The 22,683-nt window shown below is 45.2% G+C and overlaps 1 protein-coding gene across 3 annotated transcripts in view; it reads left to right on the top strand.

Moving 5' to 3' along the window:
* The window catches only part of NIPA2 (NIPA magnesium transporter 2), a 35,617-nt gene that overhangs the window by 10,464 nt on the left and 2,470 nt on the right, over positions 1-22,683 (top strand). For 2 of the 3 annotated variants that reach the window (XM_037985281.2, XM_037985280.2), the window contains 4 exons: positions 2,813-3,044; positions 4,503-4,559; positions 16,421-16,511; positions 18,090-18,250. In XM_037985281.2, coding sequence (XP_037841209.1) covers positions 2,906-3,044; positions 4,503-4,559; positions 16,421-16,511; positions 18,090-18,250 — 448 coding nt within the window. In that variant the 5' untranslated portion in view covers positions 2,813-2,905. The remainder of the gene's footprint in view (positions 1-2,812; positions 3,045-4,502; positions 4,560-16,420; positions 16,512-18,089; positions 18,251-22,683) is intronic. The other variant, XM_073011971.1, reaches the window with a different exon arrangement.

Genomic DNA, 22,683 nt, shown 5'->3' with positions numbered 1-22,683 from the left:
CTGACCTTGTGATCCACCCGCCTCAGCCTCCCAAAGTGCTGGGATTACAGGTGTGAGCCACCGTTGCTGACCCAGTGTTGCAGTATTCTTTTGTCTTAGGTTGTGGGGTGACCTGGCTTTTGGGACTTGCTGGTGGTTTCTACCTTGGCATCCTTGTACCTTTTGAGCACTATAGGTTGTATTTTAAAAACGTTAGTATGGAAATGTTCAGAAATACACAAAAGCAGATACAGTAATACAATGAATCCCTGTGTACCCTTCCCCCAGCTCTTACCCATCACTGAACCCCTGTTTTCTACAGAAAATTTTTGTTTTTTCAAAAATCGGGGTGGAAACTTTATACTTGCAGTAAGCCTGTTTGTGTGTATGAGTTAGCTATCTCAGTGGCGTATAGGAACGAGCACTTAGATCATGCTCACAGTTCTGTGAGTCACTGGGATGATTTTGTTCTGTGCTCTTCACTTTGTTGTGATGAGGACATGCGCTTCCTGTGGCTGCGTCAGGGTGCGAAGGGGCAGGCAGAAGAAAGAGAGGCCTCTAGGTGTAGACTCAGAACTGGCACTCTGTTCCTTACACCTGCCTCCCATCGGCCAGAGCAAGCTTGATGGCCACGCTGCAAATCAGGGGTGAGGGAGGATAGTCTTCCCGTTGAATCGTACAGGAGTGATAATGCACCTTAACAGGCAAGTCAAAAACATTGGACTTTTTTATTTCTTGGGAGTAATATCAACTCAGTGTGATAATGCTGTGTTTACCATTATTGCAGTATCACTGCAGTAATGTTATCTCTTGTCTGTCTTCCTTGTGAAGCTAGAGAGCTTAGCATAATGAACGCTTAGCACATCATATGCAGTCAATACTGTTTGAGTGGATGGATAAAGTGATTGAGGGGCCAGGTGGACAGGAAGTTGAAGTTGCTTTGGTTAAAAGCCAGTGTCTTTTAACCACAAGTGGAAAACGTGGAAAAACGTGGCTAGTGGGAAAAAAGTGGAAGTGGAAAAACGTGGCTAGTTAGGGTCCCGACTGAATTGCAGATTAGTTTTGGAACTCAGAAGTCAAATTGTGGGACTAAAAATCCCAAGATGTCCTAGAAAGCTGGACTGGCAGTTACAACCAGTCATAAGCCTTGTTACTAAAAACGGTTTTTTCTCTGCTATCCACACTGTGCTTTAGATCATTTGTCACCTGAGTTTATGAGTTGGCCATTTGGGAAAAACACTTGTAGTCTTTGGTAAGCCTCTGCTTCCTGTCTGGCCTGGAGGATTGAGCCCTCCAGGTAGCCTGGTCCTCACGTTTTCCAAAGGCCACCAGTACCATACTGCGTGCCCCAACAGACACTTCTCTGCAAGAATTGTTATCCTCTGATAACAAATAATGTGAAATCTGCCTTATGTCAACACATCCCCAAAGAGGCTAAATAAATAAATTAGCATATGCTTATATCCACATGTTGCTAAGAAGATGATGTATAGGTGAGAAAATTTTGAGTTTCTTTGTGTAGATTATTCAAAAGGACACAAAGAGAACCTGATAAATGTATTTCCAAACTAGATTTGTATATTGTTATGCCTAATTTTTTATTCTGCAGAAGTTTTTTTATTTTTTATTTTTTATTTTTATTTTTTGAGACGGAGTCTCGCTCTGTCGCCCAGGCTGGAGTGCGGTGGCCGGATCTCAGTTCACTGCAAGCTCCGCCTCCGGGGTTTACTTCATTCTCCTGCCTCAGCCTCCCGAGTAGCTGGGACTACAGGCGCCCGCCACCACGCCCGGCTAGTTTTTTGTATTTTTTAGTAGAGACGGGGCTTCACCGTGTTAGCCAGGATGGTCTCGATCTCCTGACCTCGTGATCCGCCCGTCTCGGCCTCCCAAAGTGCTGGGATTACAGGCTTGAGCCACCGCGCCCGGCCGCAGAAGTTTTTTTAATCAGAGTTTTATTAAGGCTAGAAACTTTTTTTTTTTTTTTGAGATGGAGTCTTGCTCTGTCACCCAGGCTGGAGTGCAGTGGCACAGTCTGGGCTCACTGCAAGCTCTGCCACCTGGGTTCACGCCATTTTCCTGCCTTAGCCTCCCAAGTAGCTGGGACTACAGGCGCCTGCTACCACGCCTGGCTAATTTTTTTTTGTATTTTTAGTAGAGACGGGGTTTCACCATGTTAGCCACGATGGTCTCGGTCTCCTGACCTCATGATCCACCTGCTTGGGTCTCCCAAAGTGCTAGGATTACAGGCATGAGCCACCGTGCCCAGCCAAGAAACATTGTACTTTTTTTTTTTTTTTTTTTGAGAGGGAGTCTTGCACTGTCGCCTAGGCTGGAGTGCAGTGGCTGATCTCGGCTCACTGCAAGCTCCACCTCCCGGGTTTCTGCCGCTCTGCCTCAGCCTCCCAAGTGGCTGGGACTACAGGCTCCCGCCACCACGCCTGGCTAATATTTTGTATTTTTAGTAGAGACGGGGTTTCACCGTGTTGGCCAGGATGGTCTTGATCTCCTGACCTCGTGATCCGCTCACCTTGGCCTCCCAAAGTGCTGGGACTACAGGCATGAGCCACCGCGCCCGGCCAAGAAACATTTTTTTTTAAATATGGGATCAGAGTTTATGAAATCAGTTTAAACTTGGTTTTATATCATGATCGTATCTTTTGCCATAATTCAAAGAAATATACAGGTTGGTGCTAAATTTAAATAATAAATATTAATATTAGTAATGGAGGAGATATTTTTTCTTTAGGAGTAGAGAAGTGGTATAAAATTTTGAATTGCATGTGAGCTGTCATGAGCATTCTGTGAAAACCACATTTCATTTTGTATTGTTTAGGTTTGAAGACTGCTTCATTCTGCCTCTAGTACCAGCGGTTTCTCTGTTCTGTGATCAATGTGATTCACAGGAGCTCCTTAAGTAACAAACGAAATGAGCCAGGGGCGTGGAAAATATGACTTCTATATTGGTCTGGGATTGGCTATGAGCTCCAGCATTTTCATTGGAGGAAGTTTCATTTTGAAAAAAAAAGGCCTTCTTCGACTTGCCAGGAAAGGCTCTATGAGAGCAGGTAGGTCATGCCCTTTGTGACTTTGAGGTGACCTCAGTGTGTATCTACATACTCAGGTTCTTTGATTGTAGAAGACCACATCTTCATTCCTCGTGAGTGTATTGTGAAACTTTGAACTGTTCAGGAGTCCCAAATGTTTACAGAGTTGGTATTTGGTTATTTATAATGAGAAAAGAAGTGAGAAGATGTCATAATTAGTTAACTGCTCAGTCCTGCGGTTATCATCAAAGTGGAAACAGGGACCAATGCTGAAGTAGCATCCAGCGTTTTCTTTAAATTTTGATATATCTGCAGGGAAGGAAATCAGAGCCCATGGTTAGGCTGGGCATGGTGGCTCATGCCTGTAATCCCAGCACTTAGGGAGGCTGAGGTGGGTGGATCACCTGAAGTCAGGAGTTCAAGACCGGTCTGGCCAACATGGTGAAACCCCATCTCTACTAAAAATACAAAAATTAGCCGGCCATGGTGGCCTGGCCTGTAATCCCAGCTACTTGGGAGGCTGAGGCAGGATAATCGATTGAACCTGGAAGGCAGCCGAAATGCACCACTGCACTCCAGCCTGGGTGATGGAGTGAGACTCTGTCCCCCCCAAAAAAGAAAAACAAAAGTCCATGGTTAGAATCAGAATTTATTAAGGGCTGGGATCTTTTGTCCACGATAGTAGAAGTTCTGACTTTGAACTTCAACATTTTGGCAGGAAGGAAAGAGAGGGCTTCCGCAGCTTGAAGAGTGTCTAGTTTAGTGAACTTCTGGCTGGTGTAGGTGGTTTCTCTAGAAATCAGTGAGAAGTCACAAGACCCTGCGGGTAATCAGGATGATCGCCCCCCCCCCCCCGCCCCCCCCACTCCTCTATCAGGGACACTCGTGGTAGCTCCCAGTGTTAAGTCATTATGGTCACATTCCGGGGTCATCAGGATGATCGCCCCCCCCGCCCCCCCCCCCACTCCTCTATCAGGGACACTCGTGGTAGCTCCCAGTGTTAAGTGGCATTATGGTCACATTCCGTCATTCCACCCTGGCTTCATTTGTAGCCCTGATTGGACCTCACGAGGAAACCTGATTGGACCTCACGAGGAGATCTGCTTTGGCACCTCTCTCTCTTCCCGGTGCCATCTCTGTGGCTAAACATAATTCAGCAGTCATAAAAACATGAAATGATAGCCTCTGTGGGGTTTAGTGGACAGAGGAGAAACTGTCAGCATCTACTGCTTGTTCCCCTGGTCCCTGATGCTTGGTCCTGAGAGGTGTTCTCACTGTTCATGATGGATATGCTTGTAAAGGATTCATTCACCTTGGCAAGACAATCATTAAGAAATTGTCAGAGAAATCCCGAGTCATGCCGAAACCTTTATTTAAAGTAGCAACTGAGATATTTAAAAATCTGTCATTATTAATAGTTATCATAATTTATAGGAGTCTTACAATCTTCAAAGATGTGAAATATTTCTTCATTCACAGGTCAAGGTGGCCATGCATATCTTAAGGAATGGTTGTGGTGGGCTGGACTGCTGTCAAGTATGTATAAAGAACATTGCAAGAAAAATATGATAGCTGTATATTAAGATATTTGCATATGGTATTATAGCCTAATTACTAGCAAGTTTTAAATAAATCTTTAATTTTTTTTTTTTTTTTTTTGAGACAGCCTCACTTTGTCGCCCAGGCTGGAGTGCAGTGGTGTGATCTTGGCTCACTGCAACCTGCGCCTCCCGGGTTCAAGTGATTCTCCTGCCTCAGCCTCCCGAGTAGCTGGGATTACAGGTGTGCACCACCACACCCAGCTAATTTTTTGTATTTTTAGTAGAGACGGGGATTCACTATGTTGGTCATGCTGGTCTCGAACTCCTGACTTCAGGTGATCCATCTTGGCCTCCCAAAGTGTTGGGATTACAGGCGTGAGCCACAGCACCTGGCATAAATCTCGTTTTTTGATTAACATAACTGAAATATATAATTTAAAAGTTCAGCAGTTTAGTAGCATGTTCTTTTACTATTTATTTTTATTATTGTTTTTTTTGAGACGGAGTTTTGCTCTTGTTGCCCAGGCTGGAGTGCAGTGGCACAATCTCAGCTCACTGCAACCTCCACCTCCTGGGTTCAAGTAATTCTTCTGCCTCAGCCTCCCGAGTAGCTGGGATTACAGGCATGTGCCACCACGCCCAGCTAAGTTTTTTGTAATTTAGTAGAGACGGGGTTTCTCCATGTTGGTCAGGCTGGTCTTGAACTCCTGACCTCAGGTGATTCATCCTCCTCGGCCTCCCAAAGTGCTGGGATTATAGGCATGAGCCACTGCAGCCAGCCTAGTTTTTAAATTTTTGTGACTATGTCGTAGGTATTTACATAGCAGGTATTTATAGGGTACGTAAGATCCTTTGATAAAGGCATGCAGTTCGTAATAATTGCATCATGGTATCCATGGGTTATCCATCCCCTCAGGAATTTATCCTTTGTGGTACAAACAATCCAAATAGTCCTTTTTTTTTTTTTTTTTTTTTTTTTTTTTGAGATGGAATCTTGCTCTGTCACCAGACTTGAATGCAATGGCCCATCTTGGCTGACTGCAGCGTACGCCTCTCGGGTTCAAGCGATTATCCTGCCTCAGACTCCTGAGTAGCTGAGAGTACAGGTGTGCGCCACCATGCCCAGCTAATTTTTGTGTTTTTAGTAGAGACACGGTTTCACACGTTGACCAGGCTGGTCTCGATCTCTTGACCTCGTGATCCGCCTGCCTCGGCCTCCCAAAGTGCTGGGATTACAAGCGTGAGCCACCGTGCCCGGCAGTACTCTTTCTGTTTGAGACAGGGTCTCACTCTGTCGCCTAGCCTGGAGTGCAGTAGTGTGATCATGGCTCACTGCAGTCTTAACCTCCCAGGCTCAAGCAGTCCCCACATCTCAGCCCCCTAAGTAGCTGGGACTACAAGTATGTGCCACCATGCCCAACTAATTTTTTTATTTTTTGTTTTATTTATTTGTGGGTTTTTGCTGTGTTGCCCAGGCTGGTCTTGAACTCCTGGGCTCAAGCTAATCTCCTGCCTCAGCCTCTTTAAGTGCTGGGATTATAGGTGTTAACTACTCTGGCTGGCCCCAGTTATACTCTCTTATTTATTTATTTAGAGACAGAGTCTTGCTTTTGTCGCCTAGGCTAGAGTGCATTAGTGCGATACCGGCCCACTACAACCTCTGCCTCCTGGGTTCAAGCGATTGTTCTGCCTCTGCCACCCGGGTAGCTGGGATTATAGGCATGTGTTACCATGCCCGGCTAATTTTTGTACTTTTAGTAGAGATGGGGTTTTGCCATGTTGGACCGGCTGGTCTTGAACTCCTGACCTCGTGATCCACCTGCCTCGGCCTCCCAAAGTACTGGGATTACAGTTGTGAGCCACTGCGCCTGGCTGTTATTTATGTATATATGTATGTATGTATGTATTTATTTTTTGACACGGAGTCTGGCTCTGTCGCCAGGCTGGAGTGTAGTGGCACGATCTTGGCTCACTCCAGCCTCCGCCTCCTGGGTTCAAGCGATTCTCCTGCCTCAGCCTCCCAAGTAGCTGGGACTACAGGCACACACCACCAAGCCCAGCTCATTTTTGTATTTGTAGTAGGGAAGGGGTTTCACCATGTTGGCCAGGACGGTCTCCATCTCCTGACCTCGTGATCTGTCCGCCTTGGCCTCCCAAAGTGCTGGGATTACAAATGTGAACCACCGCACCCGGCCTTTTTTAGTTATTTTTAAGTGTACAATTAAATTATTACTGGGCCAAGCAAGGTGGCTCACACCTGTAATCCCAACACTTTGCAAGGCCAAGGCGGGCGGATCACTTGAGGTCAAGAGTTCGAGACCAGCCTGGCCAACATCGTGAAACCCTGTATCTACTAAAAATACCAAAAATTAGCCGGGCATGGTGGCGGGCACCTGTAGTCACAGCTACTCGGGAGGCTGAGGCAGGAGAATCGCTTGAACCTGGGAGGTGGAGGTTGCAGTGAGCTGATATCGCGCCACTGCACTCCATCCTGGGCGATAGAGTGAGACTCAGTCTCCAAAAAAAAAAAAAAAAAAATTATTGACTGTAGTCACCCTGTTGTGCTATCAAATACTTGGTGTTACTCACCAAGCATTCAAGTGCTATCAAATACTTGGTGTTACTCACCAAGCATTCAAGTCTTTCTCACTATTTATTGTACCCTAATAGTGCATTTAAATGGAATGACAAGGTTTTTTTTTTAACCCATCTGATTAAAACATGTTTGATATGCCCATGTAATTTTAAAATTTCTGCTCAATTTAAGGTAATTTTTTTTTTTTTTTTGAGATGGAGTCGCACTCTGTTGTCCAGGCTAGAGTGCAGTGGCGGGATCTTGGCTCATTGCAAGCTCCGCCTCCCGGGTCCACGCCATTCTCCCGCCTCAGCGTCCCGAGTAGCTGGGACCACAGGCGCCCGCCACCTCGCCCGGCTAATTTTTTGTGTATTTAGTAGAGACGGGGTTTCACCGTGTTAGCCAGGATGGTCTCGATCTCCTGACCTCATGATCCGCCCGCCTTGGCCTCCCAAAGTGCTGGGATTACAGGCGTGAGCCACCGTGCCTGGCCTAATTTAAGGTAATTTTAAAAGTGAAAGTTAAGTGAAGAATTCTTTTAGTTTGTTCCCCCTCCATTTGTTCTCATTCCAAATTGAAAAGAGGTGTGTATTTGATAAGACTTATCAAATAAAAATACAAAAAATCACCATGCCTATTTTGGTAATTCGTTTTAAAAAGGCATGTGGGAAAAAATCATTCTGGGCCAGGCATCGTGGCTCACGCCTGTAATCCCAGCACTTTGGGAGGCCAAGGCAGGTGGATCACCTGAGGTCAGGAGTTTGAGACCAGCCTGACCAACATGGAGAAACCTTGTCTCTAATCAAAATACAAAAGAATTAGCTGGGTGTGGTGGTGCACGCCTGTAATCCCAGCTACTCGGGAGGCTGAGGCAGGAGAATCGCTTGTACCTGAGAGGCGGAGGTTACAGTGAGCTGAGATCGTGCCATTGCACTCCAGCCTGGGCAACGAGAGTGAAACTCTGTCTCAAAAAAAAAAAAAATTATTCTGAAGACACCGAGCCTTGACTGATGGTTGTTCAGTCAACAAATACTTACTGATCATGTCTTGTATGCCAGGCATTGTTCTAGGTGCTGGAGATACATCAGTGAGAGGAAAAGACTGAAAAATCTCCACTCACATGAAGCTTACATTCTAGATCTGGGAGACATTAAACAAGACAAGTTAAAATGTTTGTGTGCCTGTGCGTGGTGATAAATGCGAAGGAGAAGGCGTAAAGTCGGAAGGAGTATCATGAAATGCAGGATAGATAGGTTTATTAGTACGTTAGACGGACAGCCAGGGCCAGCCTCACTGAAAGGTATTTGGATAAAAGATGTAAAGGAAGCTAGCAATCTGCCCATATGATGTTTGGGGGAGAAACCCTTGAAGCAGGAGGAAACTGTGAAGGCCATGAGCGGGGAACATGCCAGGCCAATTAATGTGTGATCGATAGCCCTCGGTGACTCACCTCCTGGTGTTCACACCTTTCCCTAATTCCCTTTCACCGTGAATTAGTGCAGTTCAAAACAGTGTGATCCAGGAATACCACAGAAGTGATGATGCGTGTCTTCTGAGGTGAAGCTGTGAGAGACACTGCAGCTTTTTCACTGATTCTTTGGATTGCTCACTTTGAGGGAAGCCAGCTGCTGTGCTCTGAGGACACTCAGGCAGCCGTGGAGAGCTCCCCAGTCTCTCACTGTGCCAGGACCTACTTGCCAGTCCTGTGAGTGAGCCACCTTGGATGTGGGTCCTCTGGCTCCTGCCCAGCCTTCAGATGACTGCAGCGCTGGTTTTAATCTTTTCATTTACTTATTTATTTGAGACAGGGTCTCATTCTGTTGCCCAGGCTGGAGTGCAGTGGTGTGATCTCAGTTCACTGCGTCCTCAACCTGCCACCTCCCACCTCAGCCTCCCAAGTAGCTGGGACCTCAGGTTAATGCCACTAGGCTGGCTAATTTTTGTTTATTTTTTTTATAGAGATGAGGTCTCACTGTGTTTCCCATGGTGGTTTTGAATTCCTGGGCTCAAGCAATCCTCCTCCCTTGGCCTCCCAAAGTGGTGGAATTACAGGCATGAGCCACCACGCCCGGCCTTAAATCTTGACTGCATCCTCTTGAAAGACCCTGAGTGAGAACTACTTACTCCTTTCTAAAGTCTTGACTAACAGGAACCATGAGGGGAAATGGTGATTGTTGTTTTTTTTTTTTTTTTTTTTTTTTTTTTTTTTTTTTTTTGAGACGGAGTCTCGCTCTGTCGCCAGGGCTGGAGTGCAGTGGCACGATCTCGGCTCACTGCAAGCTCCGCCTCCCAGGTTTACACCATTCTCCTGCCTCAGCCTCCTGAGTAGCCAGGACTACAGGCGCCCGCCACCGCACCCGGCTAGTTTTTGTATTTTTTTTTTAGTAGAGACGGGGTTTCACCATGTTAGCCAGGATGGTCTCGATCTCCTGACCTCGTGATCCGCCCGTTTCGGCCTCCCAAAGTGCAGGGATTACAGGCTTGAGCCACCGCGCCCGGCCAATGATTGTTGTTTTAAACTGCCAAATTTGGGGTGCTTTGTTAAGCAATACTAGATTAGCAAAACCTTGGGAAACATTAAAGAGGCAGGTGTAGGAATAAGGGAGTGAATGTGGGGAAAGTAGTGAGAAATCAGTTCAGAGAACTCAGGAGGCTCAGATCATGTGAGGCTTTGTAGGTAACGGGAAGGACTTTTTTTTTTTTTTTATGAGATGGAGTCTTGCTCTGTTGCCCAAGCTAGAGTGCAGTGGCACGATCTGGGCTCACTGCAACCTCTGCCTCCCAGGTTCAGGTGATTCTCCGGCTTCAGCCTTCTGAATAGCTGGGATTACACGCATCCACTACCATGCCTGGCTAATTTTTGTATTTTTAGTAGAGACGGGGTTTCACCATGTTGGCCAGGCTGATCTCGAACTCCTGACCTCTGGTGATCTGCCTGCCTTGGCCTCCCAAAGTGCTGGGATTACAGGCATGAGCCACTGTGCCCGGCCTAGGACTTTGATTGTTGTGAGATGAGAAGTCATTAGAGACTTTGGAGCAGCATGACATGGTCAGTGTTTTTTAACAGGATCTCTCTGGCTGCTGTGTTGAGGCGTAGACTGCATAGGGGCAGAAGCAGAGAAACCAGGTCAGAGGTGATGATAGCATTCCAGGGTAGTATCAGTGAGTGTGGTGAGAAGGGACAGAATTCTGAATGTATTTTGAAGGTAGAACTCACAAGATTTGCTCATTCACCAGATTGTAGGGTGTGAAAGACAAAGGTTTAGGATGTCATGATGGTTTTCTGCCGTAGTAACTGGAATAATTGAGTTGCCTGATGGTAAGACTGCAGGAAGGACCTGGGCTGATGGGGTGGGGTGAAGTCTGGAGTTTGGTCTATATGTGTTGAAGTTAGAAATGCCTATGAGATATTCAGGTAGATATGCGAAGTTGGTAGTTTGGTAGACAAGTCTGGAATTCCATGCAGTGGCCTAAGCTGGAGACAACATTTTGAGAGTCATCCTTGCTATTTTAAAGCCATTAAGACTGGATGAGATCATGGAGGAAATGAAAATAGAAAAAGGCTGGGCACCGTGGTTCACACCTATAAGCCCACCACTTTGGGAGGCTGAGATGAGCAGATCACTTGAGTCCAGGAGTTCGAGACCAACCTGGCCAATATGGTAGAACCCTGTCTGTACTAAAAAATACAAAAATTAGTCAGGTGTGATGTTGTGCACTTGTAGTCTCAGCTACTTGGGAGGCTGAGGTGGGAGGATTGCTTAAGCCCAGGAGGTTGAGGCTGCAGTGAGCTGTGATCGCACCACTGCACTAAAGGCTGGGCAACAGAGAGAGACTCTGGCATTCATAGGTAGGTAGGTAGGTAGGTAGATTAGATAGATTAGATAGATAGATAGATAAGATAGAGAGAGACCCTGTCATTCATAGGTAGGTAGGTAGGTAGGTAGGTAGATTAGATAGATTAGATAGGTAGGTAGATAAGATAGACGGAGTGAGACCCTGTCTTAGACAGATACATGGGTACATAGATAGATTAGATAGGTAGGTAGATTAGGTAGATTAGATAGATTAGATAGGTAGGTAGATTAGGTAGATTAGATAGATTGGATAGGTAGGTAGATTAGATAGGCGGAGTGAGACCCTGTCTGAGACAGATACATGGGTACATAGATAGAGAGGCCCAAGATCGGAGACCTGGCCGGGCGCGGTGGCTCAAGCCTGTAATCCCAGCACTTTGGGAGGCCGAGACGGGTGGATCACGAGGTCAGGAGATCGAGACCATCCTGGCTAACATGGTGAAACCCCGTCTCTACTAAAAAATACAAAAAACTAGCCGGGCGAGGTGGCGGGCGCCTGTAGTCCCAGCTACTCGGGAGGCTGAGGCAGGAGAATGGCGTGAACACGGGAGGCGGAGCTTGCAGTGAGCCGAGATCCGGTCACTGCACTCCAGCCCGGGCGACAGAGCAAAACTCCGTCTCAAAAAAAAAAAAAAAAAAAAAAAAAGATCGGAGACCTGAGAGCAGACCAGGTCCGTTTAGAGGTCAGGAGGAGGAGTGAGAAGAGGCTGAGAAGGAGCAGCCAGAGTGGAAGGGTGAGATGATGTGAGCCTGGTGTTGTGGAGCCAAGTGAAGAAAGTGCTTCATGGAACAGAGAGTGGTCGATTGTGTCAGGTGTTGCTGAGGTAGAGTAAGTATGATGAGATCTGGGCATGGTGGCTCATACCTGTAATCCCAGCTGCTTGGGAGGCTGAGGTGGGAGGATCCCTTGAACCCAGGAGTTCAAGACCAGCCTGGGCAGCATAGCAAGACCCCTATCTCCAAGAGATACAGAGAGTAGTGTGATTAGGATTGAAAAATGACCACTGAGTTTAGCAATATGGAAGTCCTTGGTGACCTTGAGATTAGCAGTTTATATAACACTTTTGAACATCAGAAAACAATATGTAGTGTTTATGGTAATGGTGTACTAGGTAATTGAATTATTATTATTTTTAGTGATGGAATCTCGCTCTATTGCCCAGGCTGGAGTGCAGTAGTGCAATCTTGTCTCACTGCAAGCTCTGCCTCCTGGGTTTACGCCATTCTCCTGCCTCAGGCTCCCCAGTAGCTGGGGCTGCAGGCCCACCTGCCACCACGCCTGGCTAATTTTTGTATTTTTAGTAGAGATGGGGTTTTACCATGTTAGCCAGGGTGGTCTCAATCTCCTGACCTCATGATCTGCCTGCCTCGGCCTCCTGAAGTGCTGGGATTACAGGCATGAGCCACCGCGCCCGTCCTAATTGAATTAATATTTCTGTTGAAAACAAGTTTGAAAGATAGAATATCCAAACCATGTTTTTAAAAGCATCGAAGGTGACATGATAGTCGAAAATTACCTGGCCAGTGTTAGGGAATGTGCAGTTTCCACGAAAGAAAGAAGAGATGAGAGAAAGGACTAGAGCTCAGAGGAATAAGCTAGAGATACTTCTGCTCTAGAGGTTAACTGCAGACTCTAGAGGAGGCAGCTGAGAAAGGGAATCTTTGAACGGAACTAACAGCACAGAGTCCGGGGCTGCCAAGAGTAGGAGCCACCACCTGCTCTGGGCTGGTACTCTGGCAAGGCTGGGTGCTAGGAGTGAGGCAGGGACAATGCACTGATAATTCGTGTGCACCAGATGATGCCAGCCTTGGCCCCAAACTGCTAGTGCTTTATGGCACCTGGCAGAAGAAAGTAAAAATTCTCTGTTGAAGATACAGTACCATTCTCACCTTAAATTGTTTTAGCGAGTAATTTTAAAAATAAAAATCAATCTCTTTTTTTTTTAAGGCATGTGAGATTAAGAAACTACTAAAAGGAACAGATAGAAACTTGACTCATAGACTACAGATATTGGAAGTATCATGACTCTAAAATAAATGTTTTTACCACAAGGAACTGTCATTCTAAGAATAAACTAGACTATAGTGACATTATAGATTTACAAAACAAATAGAAATTATAGAATTAAAAACTAATGAAAATGAATGAATTGACTTAACAATAGGTTAGGTATGGCTGAAGAGAGACTTAACCAGAGGTAGTTTGGAAGAGATTGTCTACATTGAAGCAAGCAAGAAAAGATGGAAAATATACATGAGAGGGTTATAGAACTTAGACGATTCAGTAAATAGTTAGAGTTTCAATAAAAAGGGACAGAATCAGAAGCAGTATTTGGAGAGAAAAATGGCTACGAATTTTCCAGAACTGACCAAAGTTATCAAACCACAGATCCAAGAAGCCCCGTAAAACCCACGCACAACCTGTGAAAAGAAAACTGGATGTAAACATACCACAGTAAAACTGATGAAAACCATAGACAGAATATCTTAAAAGCAGTCCAAGAAAAAGCTCATAGTACCCTCAAAGGGGCAGCAGATTGACAGCTGAGTTTTCAGCACCATTGGAAGTAGAAAACAGTTGGAAATACAGCTTCAAAGGGCAGAAAAAAGTAGCTGGCAGTAGAATACTCAGGGAAAATATCCTTGAAGAATGAAACTAAAACATGTTTTAGATAAACTGATAATTAAATGATACTAAAGCAAATTTAAAAGAGTGTTCAGGCTGGGCATGGTGGCTCACACCTGTAATCTGAGCACCTTGGGAGGCTGAGGCACACCTGAGGTCAGGAGTTTGAGATCAGCCTGATCAATATGGTGAAACCCTGTCTCTATTAAAAATAGAAAAATTAGCCGAGTGTGGCGGCAGGTGCCTGTAGTCCCAGCTATTCAGGAGGCTGAAATGGGAGAATTGCTTGAACTTAGGACACGGAGTTTGCAGTGAGCCGAGATCACGCCACTGCACTCTATCCTGGGTGACGCTGTGAGACTCCGTCTTAAACAGAAAAAACAAAAACAAAAAACCTAAATGTAAGTTTAGAAATACAGGAGGGAAGAGTGGTGAGTATATGAGTACATCTGAGTGAATAAACATAAGAGATGGCTCGTGGACTTAAAATATCCATGCATAAAATTTAAAAAATACACAACAGTAATCAATTGGAAAGGAGAAAATGGATTAAGAGTTCTAAGGCTCTGGCATTATCCAGAAGGAAATAAAGCTAAATATTAACATTAGACGGCCGGGCACGGTGGCTCAAGCCTGTAATCCCAGCACTTTGGGAGGCCGAGACGGGCGGATCACGAGGTGAGGAGATCGAGACCATCCTGGCTAACACAGTGAAACCTTGTCTCTACTAAAAAATACAAAAAAACTAGCCGGGTGAGGTGGCGGGCGCCTGTAGTCCCAGCTACTTGGGAGGCTGAGGCAGGAGAATGGCCTGAACCCGGGAGGTGGAGCTTGCAGTGAGCTGAGATCTGGCCACTGCACTCTAGCCTGGGCGACAGAGCGAGACTCCGTCTCAAAACAAAAACAAAAACAAAAAAACATTAGACTTCACAAGTTAAACATACATGTAATTTCTAGAGTATTCAATTAAAAAAAAATAGAGCAACGTGTATAATTTCCTAATTAATTAAAAATCTATCTCCAAGCTTTTTTTTTCTTTTTAAGAAGTCAATCCTAGATAGGAATTAGAGCGTAGAGAGTATCCTCGATATAAAGATATTGGAGACATTACAGCCAAATTCCTTGATTGAATTTTAATGGTAACCGTATTTAAAAGACATTTTAGGAATTGAAAGAGTTTAACAAGAGAATAAAAAGGCAAATTGTAGAGTGTAAATGAAGATAATTGTAATATTTTTAACCAATAAAAGATTATGTCTGAAATATATAAAGAATTACCTTAAATCAATAAGAGAAAACAGGAAAAACTTGAATAGCTACTTCCCTAAAAGATTTCATAGGGTTAATAAACAAATGAAAATGGGAAATGCTAATTGAAAGCGTAGCAGAGTCATCCCATGCTCCTAACAGATCAGCAGGGAGAGTGTGGAGGAAAGGGAGCTCTCATACACTGCTAAATGAAAATTGGCATAACTGTTCTGGAAAAAGCAGTAGTCAAGAGGGATCCGTCTGTGAGATCATGCCTCTGCCCTGCGTAGGATTTCTCAGTAGCTTTTCAATTTAGATAATTCCTTAGTGGGACATACTTTCCCAGTATTCTAAAGTTTCCTTATGAGAGAGCCCCTATCTAATGCCATGACACATAGTAGGATGCCTTTCATCACCAGCACTTCATTCTTTTTCCCGCACTGTTTTTCTTCATAACACTTTCAACCTCTTGGCACGTGCTTGGTTTGTCTTCCCTCACTAAAAGTTTATGAGAGGCTGGTCATCGTGGCTCACACCTGCAATCACAGCACTTTGGGAGGCTCAGGTAGGTGGATCACCTGAGGTCAGGAATTCAAGACCAGCCTGATGAACATGGTAAAACCCTGTCTCTATTCAGAATACAAAAATCAGCTGGGTGTGTTGGCATGTGCCTGTAATCCCAGCTACTTGGGAGGCTGAGGCAGGAGAATCGCTTGAACCCCGGGAGGTGGAGGTTGCAGTGAGCCGAGATGGCACCACTGCACTCCAGCCTGGGTGACAGAGCGAGACTCTGTCTCAGAAAAAAAAAAAAAAGTTTTTATCAGAGCAGTGTCTTTGTTTTGCACCCTGCTGTATATATCCTGATTCTAGAACAGTACCTGGCATATAGCATGATTTGCATTTTTAAAAAGAGCAAGTAAAAAGGACTTGGCGGAGAGTACCTTTTACTTTCATGTCAGCTTCTTCTCAGTGACTTTTATTTACTGTCATGAGATATAAGTATTTAAAATTTTTATTTAAATACCTTATGTCAGCATGAACTAGATTTCTTCAGTTAGACTTATAGATATGTGTTGTATCTAGAATACTTCTAATTGACTTGGACTCTTACTGTAATGTTGGAAATTTACAGACCCATAACCCTTATTAATAAATTGGAGAGGCCGGGCGCGGTGGCTCATGCCTGTAATCCCAGCACTTTGGAAGGCTGAGGTGGGCAGATCACGAGGTCAGGAGATTGAGACCATCCTGGCTGACACGGTGAAACCCCGTCTCTACTAAAAATACAAAAAAATTAGCTGGGCGTGGTGGCGGGCACCTGTGGTCCCAGCTACTCGGGAGGCGGAACTTGCAGTGAGCTGAGATCGCACCACTCCACTCCAGCCTGGGCGACACAGTGAGACTCCGTCTCAAAAAAAATAAATAAATTGGAGAAATATGGAGGTTACTAAATACAGTTGAAATAATATATAGATATTGCATAAAATGCAGGCATTTCAAAGTTGAGTATATACATTCTTATCTGAGTTTTTCTTTTGTCTGTCTCCAAGTGGGAGCTGGTGAGGTGGCCAACTTTGCTGCATATGCATTTGCACCAGCCACGCTAGTGACTCCACTCGGAGCTCTCAGTGTACTAGTAAGGTAAGGACAACATTTTTCATGTAGAAACAGTCATCACTATCTTAGTTTGTAAAATATTCAGTACCATATAATTACATGTGTTCAACACAATTTACATTTCAACAACCTGGAGAACTTTGCTTTTTACACTATGTAGTAATTGCTTTAAAAAAGTACTTCTGTGCATAGGCAGGCTGTTGATTTGTGGGAGAAAATGCTTTTGCTTGTATTCAGAGCCAGTACTAGTTCTACTTCGATTTCAGTTTTATAAAATTCAAAGTTGCCGGGAATGGTGGCTCACACCTGTAATCCCAGCACTATGGGAGGCCGAGGCGGGTATAGAATCACCTAAGGTCAGAAGTTTGAGACCAGCCTGACTAACATGGTAAAATCCTGTCTACTAAAAATACAAAAATTAGCTGGGCGTGGTGGTGGGCACCTGTAGTCCCAGCTACTCAGGAGGCTGCCACAGGAGAATGACTTGAACCCAGGAGGCAGAGGTTGCAATGAGCTGAGATCATACCACTGCACTCGAGCCTGGGCTACAGAGCAAGACTCTGTCTCAAAAAATAAATAAATAAAAAATAAGTGAAATTCAAAGTTACACTTATCCCAATATTTATCATTCAGTGCATGTGCACTTTGGTAGGGCCTGGTTGGTAATGAGTAGATTTGTTTTTTGTTTTTTTTTTTTGAGACAGAGTCTCACTGTGTCGCCCAGGCTGGAGTGCAGTGGTGCAATCTGGGCTCACTGCAAGCTCCGCCTCCCGGGTTCAGGCCATTCTCCTGCCTCAGCCTCCTGAGTAGCTGAGACTACAGGCGCCGCCACCACACCTGACTAATGTTTTGTATTTTTAGTAGAGACGGGGTTTCACCGTGTTAGCCAGGATGCTCTCAATCTCCTGACCTTGTGATCCGCATGCCTCGGCCTCCAAAAGTGCTGGGATTACAGGCGTGAGGCACCATGCCTGGTCTGGATATAGGTTCTTAATTAGGATATACATTTATACAAATTCGTTCTTTATTATAAATTTCATATTGACTTCTTGCAGTGGAAAGATGGGAAGTATACTGGTGTAGTGTATGATGAAGCAGATGATTCCCTAGAAACGTTTACTTTTTTTTTGGTTTTTTTTTGAGATGGAGTCTCACTCTGTCGCCCAGGCTGGAGTGCAGTGGCCAGATCTCAGCTCACTGCAAGCTCCGCCTCCCGGGTTTATGCCATTCTCCTGCCTCAGCCTCCCGAGTAGCTGGGACTACAGGTGCCCGCCACGTCACCCGGCTAATTTTTTGTATTTTTTAGTAGAGACAGGGTTTCACTGTGTTAGCCAGGATGGTCTTGATCTCCTGACCTTGTGATCCGCCCGTCTCGGCCTCCCAAAGTGCTGGGATTACAGGCTTGAGCCACCGTGCCCGGCCGAAATGTTTACATTTTATGATGAAATGTACATTTTTTTTTTCCTTGGCAAAAGCCAGAATCTTCATAAGCTCAGTGTTAGTTTGAGTTCAGTGATTTAAATTATGAGTTTTACTGATACTTGAAAAAGAAAAGTAGCTGATTATTTTAAAGTTCTCCAATTTTTTTCCTCCCCATTTTAGTGCCATTCTTTCTTCATACTTTCTAAATGAAAGACTTAATCTTCATGGGAAAATTGGGTGTTTGCTAAGTATTCTAGGATCTACAGTTATGGTCATTCATGCTCCAAAGGAAGAGGAGATTGAGACTTTAAATGAAATGTCTCACAAGCTGGGTGATCCAGGTAAGAAAAAAGTCTCATTAGTCTTACTGTATTTTACTTTTTAACTTAGTTTTTTATTTTTTTGAGACGGAGTCTCGCTCTGCCACCCAGGCTGGAGTGCAGTGGCCGGATCTCAGCTCACTGCAAGCTCCGCCTCCCAGGTTCCTGCCATTCTCCTGCCTCAGCCTCCCGAGTAGCTGGGACTACAGGCGCTGCCACCACTCCCAGCAAATGTTTTTTTGTATTTTAAGTAGAGACGGGGTTTCACCATGTTAGCCAGGATGGTCTCGATCTCCTGACCTTGTGATCCGCCCGCCTTGGCCTCCCGAAGTGCTGGGATTACAGGCGAGAGCCACCTTAGTTTTTACGTTAATCAAAATTTAATGAGCACCTAAGGAGAGAGCAGTTGTTCCATGTGGTAGAAGAACAAATAGTCGTCGTGTTCCCTTCTCCCTCCTGTCAATCACAAGTCTGTGTTTTTACTGTTCTTTAACTCTCTGTCAAGAGCATGCTTATATTGTTGCTTCTACTTACTTCCTTAGCTTTAGGCATTATCTGTTTTACCTTTTATTTACTGCACCTGTATAGTTTTATTGAGCTTATTTATTTACCTTATCATTGATACATAACTTCTATTCTCATCTTTATTATGGTGGTTGTTCCTTTCCTGTATGCTTTAAGTTTTTCCAGAAGTAATAATTATCTTGTTTGTGTAGTTTGATTTGAATTGATCACTGTACCATGAAACTCTCCCCCAGTTGACTATTCTGCTCTCAGTAATTTCAAACAAAGAGGTGTTTCTTTGTTTGATCTCTTTTGGAAACTTCTCTCAGTGCCTTCTGTGTGACCTCAATCTAGGCGGGTGTCTCCAGGCTGCCAGCACAGCTGTTATCTGCATTTCCCTTCAGCAGCATCCTGGGGATTCCCTCAGTTTGCTTTTTCTTAGATTCCTTATTTCCAGAATCCTGGGTGTTTGCTCCTTCATTCTGGTGGTGCCACTCTAGAGGAGACAAGAAAGGGCGTGAAGAGATGAGATTTTTTGACACCTTGTTTATCTCAAAATGTTTTTAACCTATTGTGACCACCTTTGTCTTCTCATTTCTGATGTTGCTGTTGAGAAATTGAACAGTTTATCCGTTATCTTTTATATGCGACCAATTTGTTGTTTTTGGAAGCATGTAGGATGTTCTCTTTCCCCACAGTGTGTGAAATTTCCCACTGACATGCCCACAGATGGGTCCATTTTTGTCCATTGTGCTGGGTGCCTGATGGTTCATTTTATTTTGAGACAGGGTCTTGCTGTGTTGCCCAGGCTGGAACGCAGTGGTGTGATCTCGGCTAACTGCAACTTCTTCCTCCCTAGCTCAAGTGATTCTCCCACCTCAGCCTCCCAAGTAGCTGGGACTACAGGCATGTGCCACCATGCTTGGCTAATTTTTTTTGTTTGTTTGATAGAAACAAGGTTTTACCATGTTGGCCAGGTTGGTCTTGAACTCCTGGCCACAAGTGATCCGCCCACGTTAGCCTCCCAGAGTGTTGGGATTACAGGCGTGAGCCACTGCACCCTGCCTGATGGGCCTCTTTTTTTGTTTTTGAGACAGAGTTTTGCTCTGTCTCTCAGGCTGGAGTGCAATGGCGTGATCTCGGCTCACTGCTAACTAACTGCTGCCTCACTGCAACCTCCGCCTCCCTCCTGGGTTCAAGTGATTCCCCTGCCTCGGCCTCCCAAGTAGTTGGGATTACAGGTGCCCGCCACCATGCCCAGCTAATTTTTGTATTTTTAGTAGAGGCGACCAGGTCGGCCAGGCTGGTCTGGAATTCCTGACCTCAGGTAATCCACCTGCCCTCGGCCTCCCAGAGTGCTGGGATTACAGGCATGAGCCACCATGCCTGGCCTGATGTGAAAATTTATGTCTGACTCTTGGGAACTGAATTGAATATTCCTTTGATATTCTTGTTTTCTCTGTGAGATTCTTATTCATCTGTTTATTGGGTTCTTGACCTAGATCATTAATTTTCTTGTTTTCTTTTCCTCATTTTACCGTTTTGTTTTGCTCTGTCTTTGGGGAGATTTTCTTAGTTTTTTCTTCCAGCCCTTCTGAGTTTTCATTTCTGCGATTATATTGTTAATTTCTAAGAGTTTCTTGCCTCTGTTCTTTGATTCCTAGTTATTTTAAAGTCTTTGCTAACTTTAATTTTAGAATTCTTTGTGGGCCTGCTTCTGTGGTGGTGTTTGGCTTTTAGGCATTTGGTTTTGTGTTGGCATTTTTTAATTGAATGCTGGACATAGGATATTAGAAGGTGTAGAGGTTTTAAGTGACGTTTTTCTTCCTTCAGAGAGAACATCAATTTCTTCTGGTAGGCAGAAAAGAATACAGTAGCTCACCTTTACCCTGAAGGTGTTGTTCTAAGCTTTGTTGGGCCTGGTTTCTTTCTAGTTTGCCTTCATTTTTTTTTTTTTTTTTTTTTTTTTTGCGACAGGATCTCACTCTGTCGCCCAGGCTGGAGTGCGGTGGTGTGATCATGGCTCACTGCATCCTCTGCCTCTTGGGCTCAAGCGATCCTCCCGCCTCAGCCTTCTGAGTAGCTGGGACTACAGGTGTGTGCCCCCACATCTGGCTATTTTTTTTTTTTTTAAGATGGAGTCTCGCTGTCAGGCCTAGAGCACAGTGGTGCAATCTCAGCTCATTGCAACCTCTGCCTTCCAGGTTCAGGTGATTCTCCTGCTTCAACCTCCCAGGTAGTTGCAATGGCAGGCATGTGCCACTGTGCCTGGCCTAATTTTTGTGTCTTTTTTGGTAGAGACAGGGTTTTGTCAGGTTGGCCAGGCTGGTCTCGAGCTCCTGGGCTCAAGTGATCCATCTGCCTCGGCCTCCCAAAGGGCTGGGATTACAGGCACAAGCCACCGCATCTGGCTCAGTTTGCCTTTATTCTTGTTCATAGCCCTTTGGCTCTCAACTGATAGCTTCAGATACTGGTTTGGGCCCTGCCAGCTGAGAAACTGAGAGCTCCAGGGTCTGCTCCTCAGTACCCTGAGACGCCGAAATCCCTGCTTAGTCCTGTGGCCTCCTGGCCAGGCTTTCCATTTGGCTTCTCTGACCTTGGCTGTGCAGCTTGTGTGCCAGAAAGCACCGTAAGGCGAAATGCACAGACATTTGGGCTCACTGCTCTATAGTTCCCTCCTTTCTGGGTCTTGGTCCATTCAGTTCCAGATGCTTAGGCAGCCCCAAAATCCACCTTGTTTTTACCTAATAGTCCCCTAAGCTTAGGCCGGTGCTGACTGTCCACCTTGTTTTTACCAAGTCCCCATAAGCTTAGGCCGGTGCTGACTGGCCTTTACGCCATCTCACCCCTTGCATTAGTAGTTGCCCCAAGGGAGAAGGCAGAGGTGAGTGCTGGGCTGATTTTTCTCTTTTTCTCTGAATTTTGGCCCCTTAAGTCTTGGCTACTTTGATGGTTCTTTGATTCCCTCAAATAAATCTTTCTTGTTTGTTTGGGTTTTTTTTGTTGTTGTAGATTCACTGTTTGTAGGTATTTGGGGTGCCAGGTTAGTCTGTTTCATTGTTTCTCTGAGGATATTAATAGTTTTTCTTGTTTTTCTGAGGATATTAATAATTTTCTTGTTTTTTGGGGGATGGTTATTTTGAAGTTTTCCTCTGTCCACATGGGAGAAACAGACTTTGCCCTTTTCTGTTTGTTTTGGCTTCTCTCCTGGTGGTCTTTGGCTTTTTTTTTTTTTTGAGACGGAGTCTTGCTCTGCCGCCCAGGCTGGAGTGCAGTGGTGCGATCTCGGCTCGCTGCAAGCTCCGCCTCCCGGGTTCACGCCATTCTCCTGCCTCAGCCTCCCGAGTAGCTGGGACTACAGGCGCCCGCCACCTCGCCCGGCTAGTTTTTTGTATTTTTAGTAGAGACGGGGTTTCACCGTGTTAGCCAGGATGGTCTCAATCTCCTGACCTTGTGATCCGCCTGCCTCGGCCTCCCGAAGTGCTGGGATTACAGGCGTGAGCCACTGCGCCCGGCCTGATGTCTCCTTTTATGTCAAAGTTGGGCTGGTCAGATCTCCAGCAGAAAAGCTTCCTGTTTGATGGCTGGCTGTGGGCATCCTGGGGTTGATTGTGGGGAAGGGTAACCTGGAGGCATGGTTTACCTCAGCTTCCCAGAACTCTGTGGCACGGGAGGGACAGTCTCCCAGAACTGGGCAGGAGTCCCCTTGCTTCTTGAATGGACTTTTCAGCCAGGCTTCACTTTCAGTCTTGCCTTTACCCCACTTCAGAGGCACTTGGTACCTTTTGGTACTCTGTGCTGTAAGCTGAATAGCTTTTTAATCTTTGATCACAGTGGGTGTGTAGGATTCAGCTTTCTTGGATCTGTGTACCAGTTATTAGCCTTTGCTTTCTGACTTAGAAGGATTGTTATCTTCAGTCCTCTCTTTTTTTTGAGATAGTCTCTCTGTG

Source organism: Chlorocebus sabaeus, chromosome 26 (assembly GCF_047675955.1).
Source record: "Chlorocebus sabaeus isolate Y175 chromosome 26, mChlSab1.0.hap1, whole genome shotgun sequence".
NCBI classification, from domain to species: Eukaryota; Metazoa; Chordata; class Mammalia; order Primates; family Cercopithecidae; genus Chlorocebus; species Chlorocebus sabaeus.
This window is presented reverse-complemented; position numbering and strand designations above follow the sequence as displayed.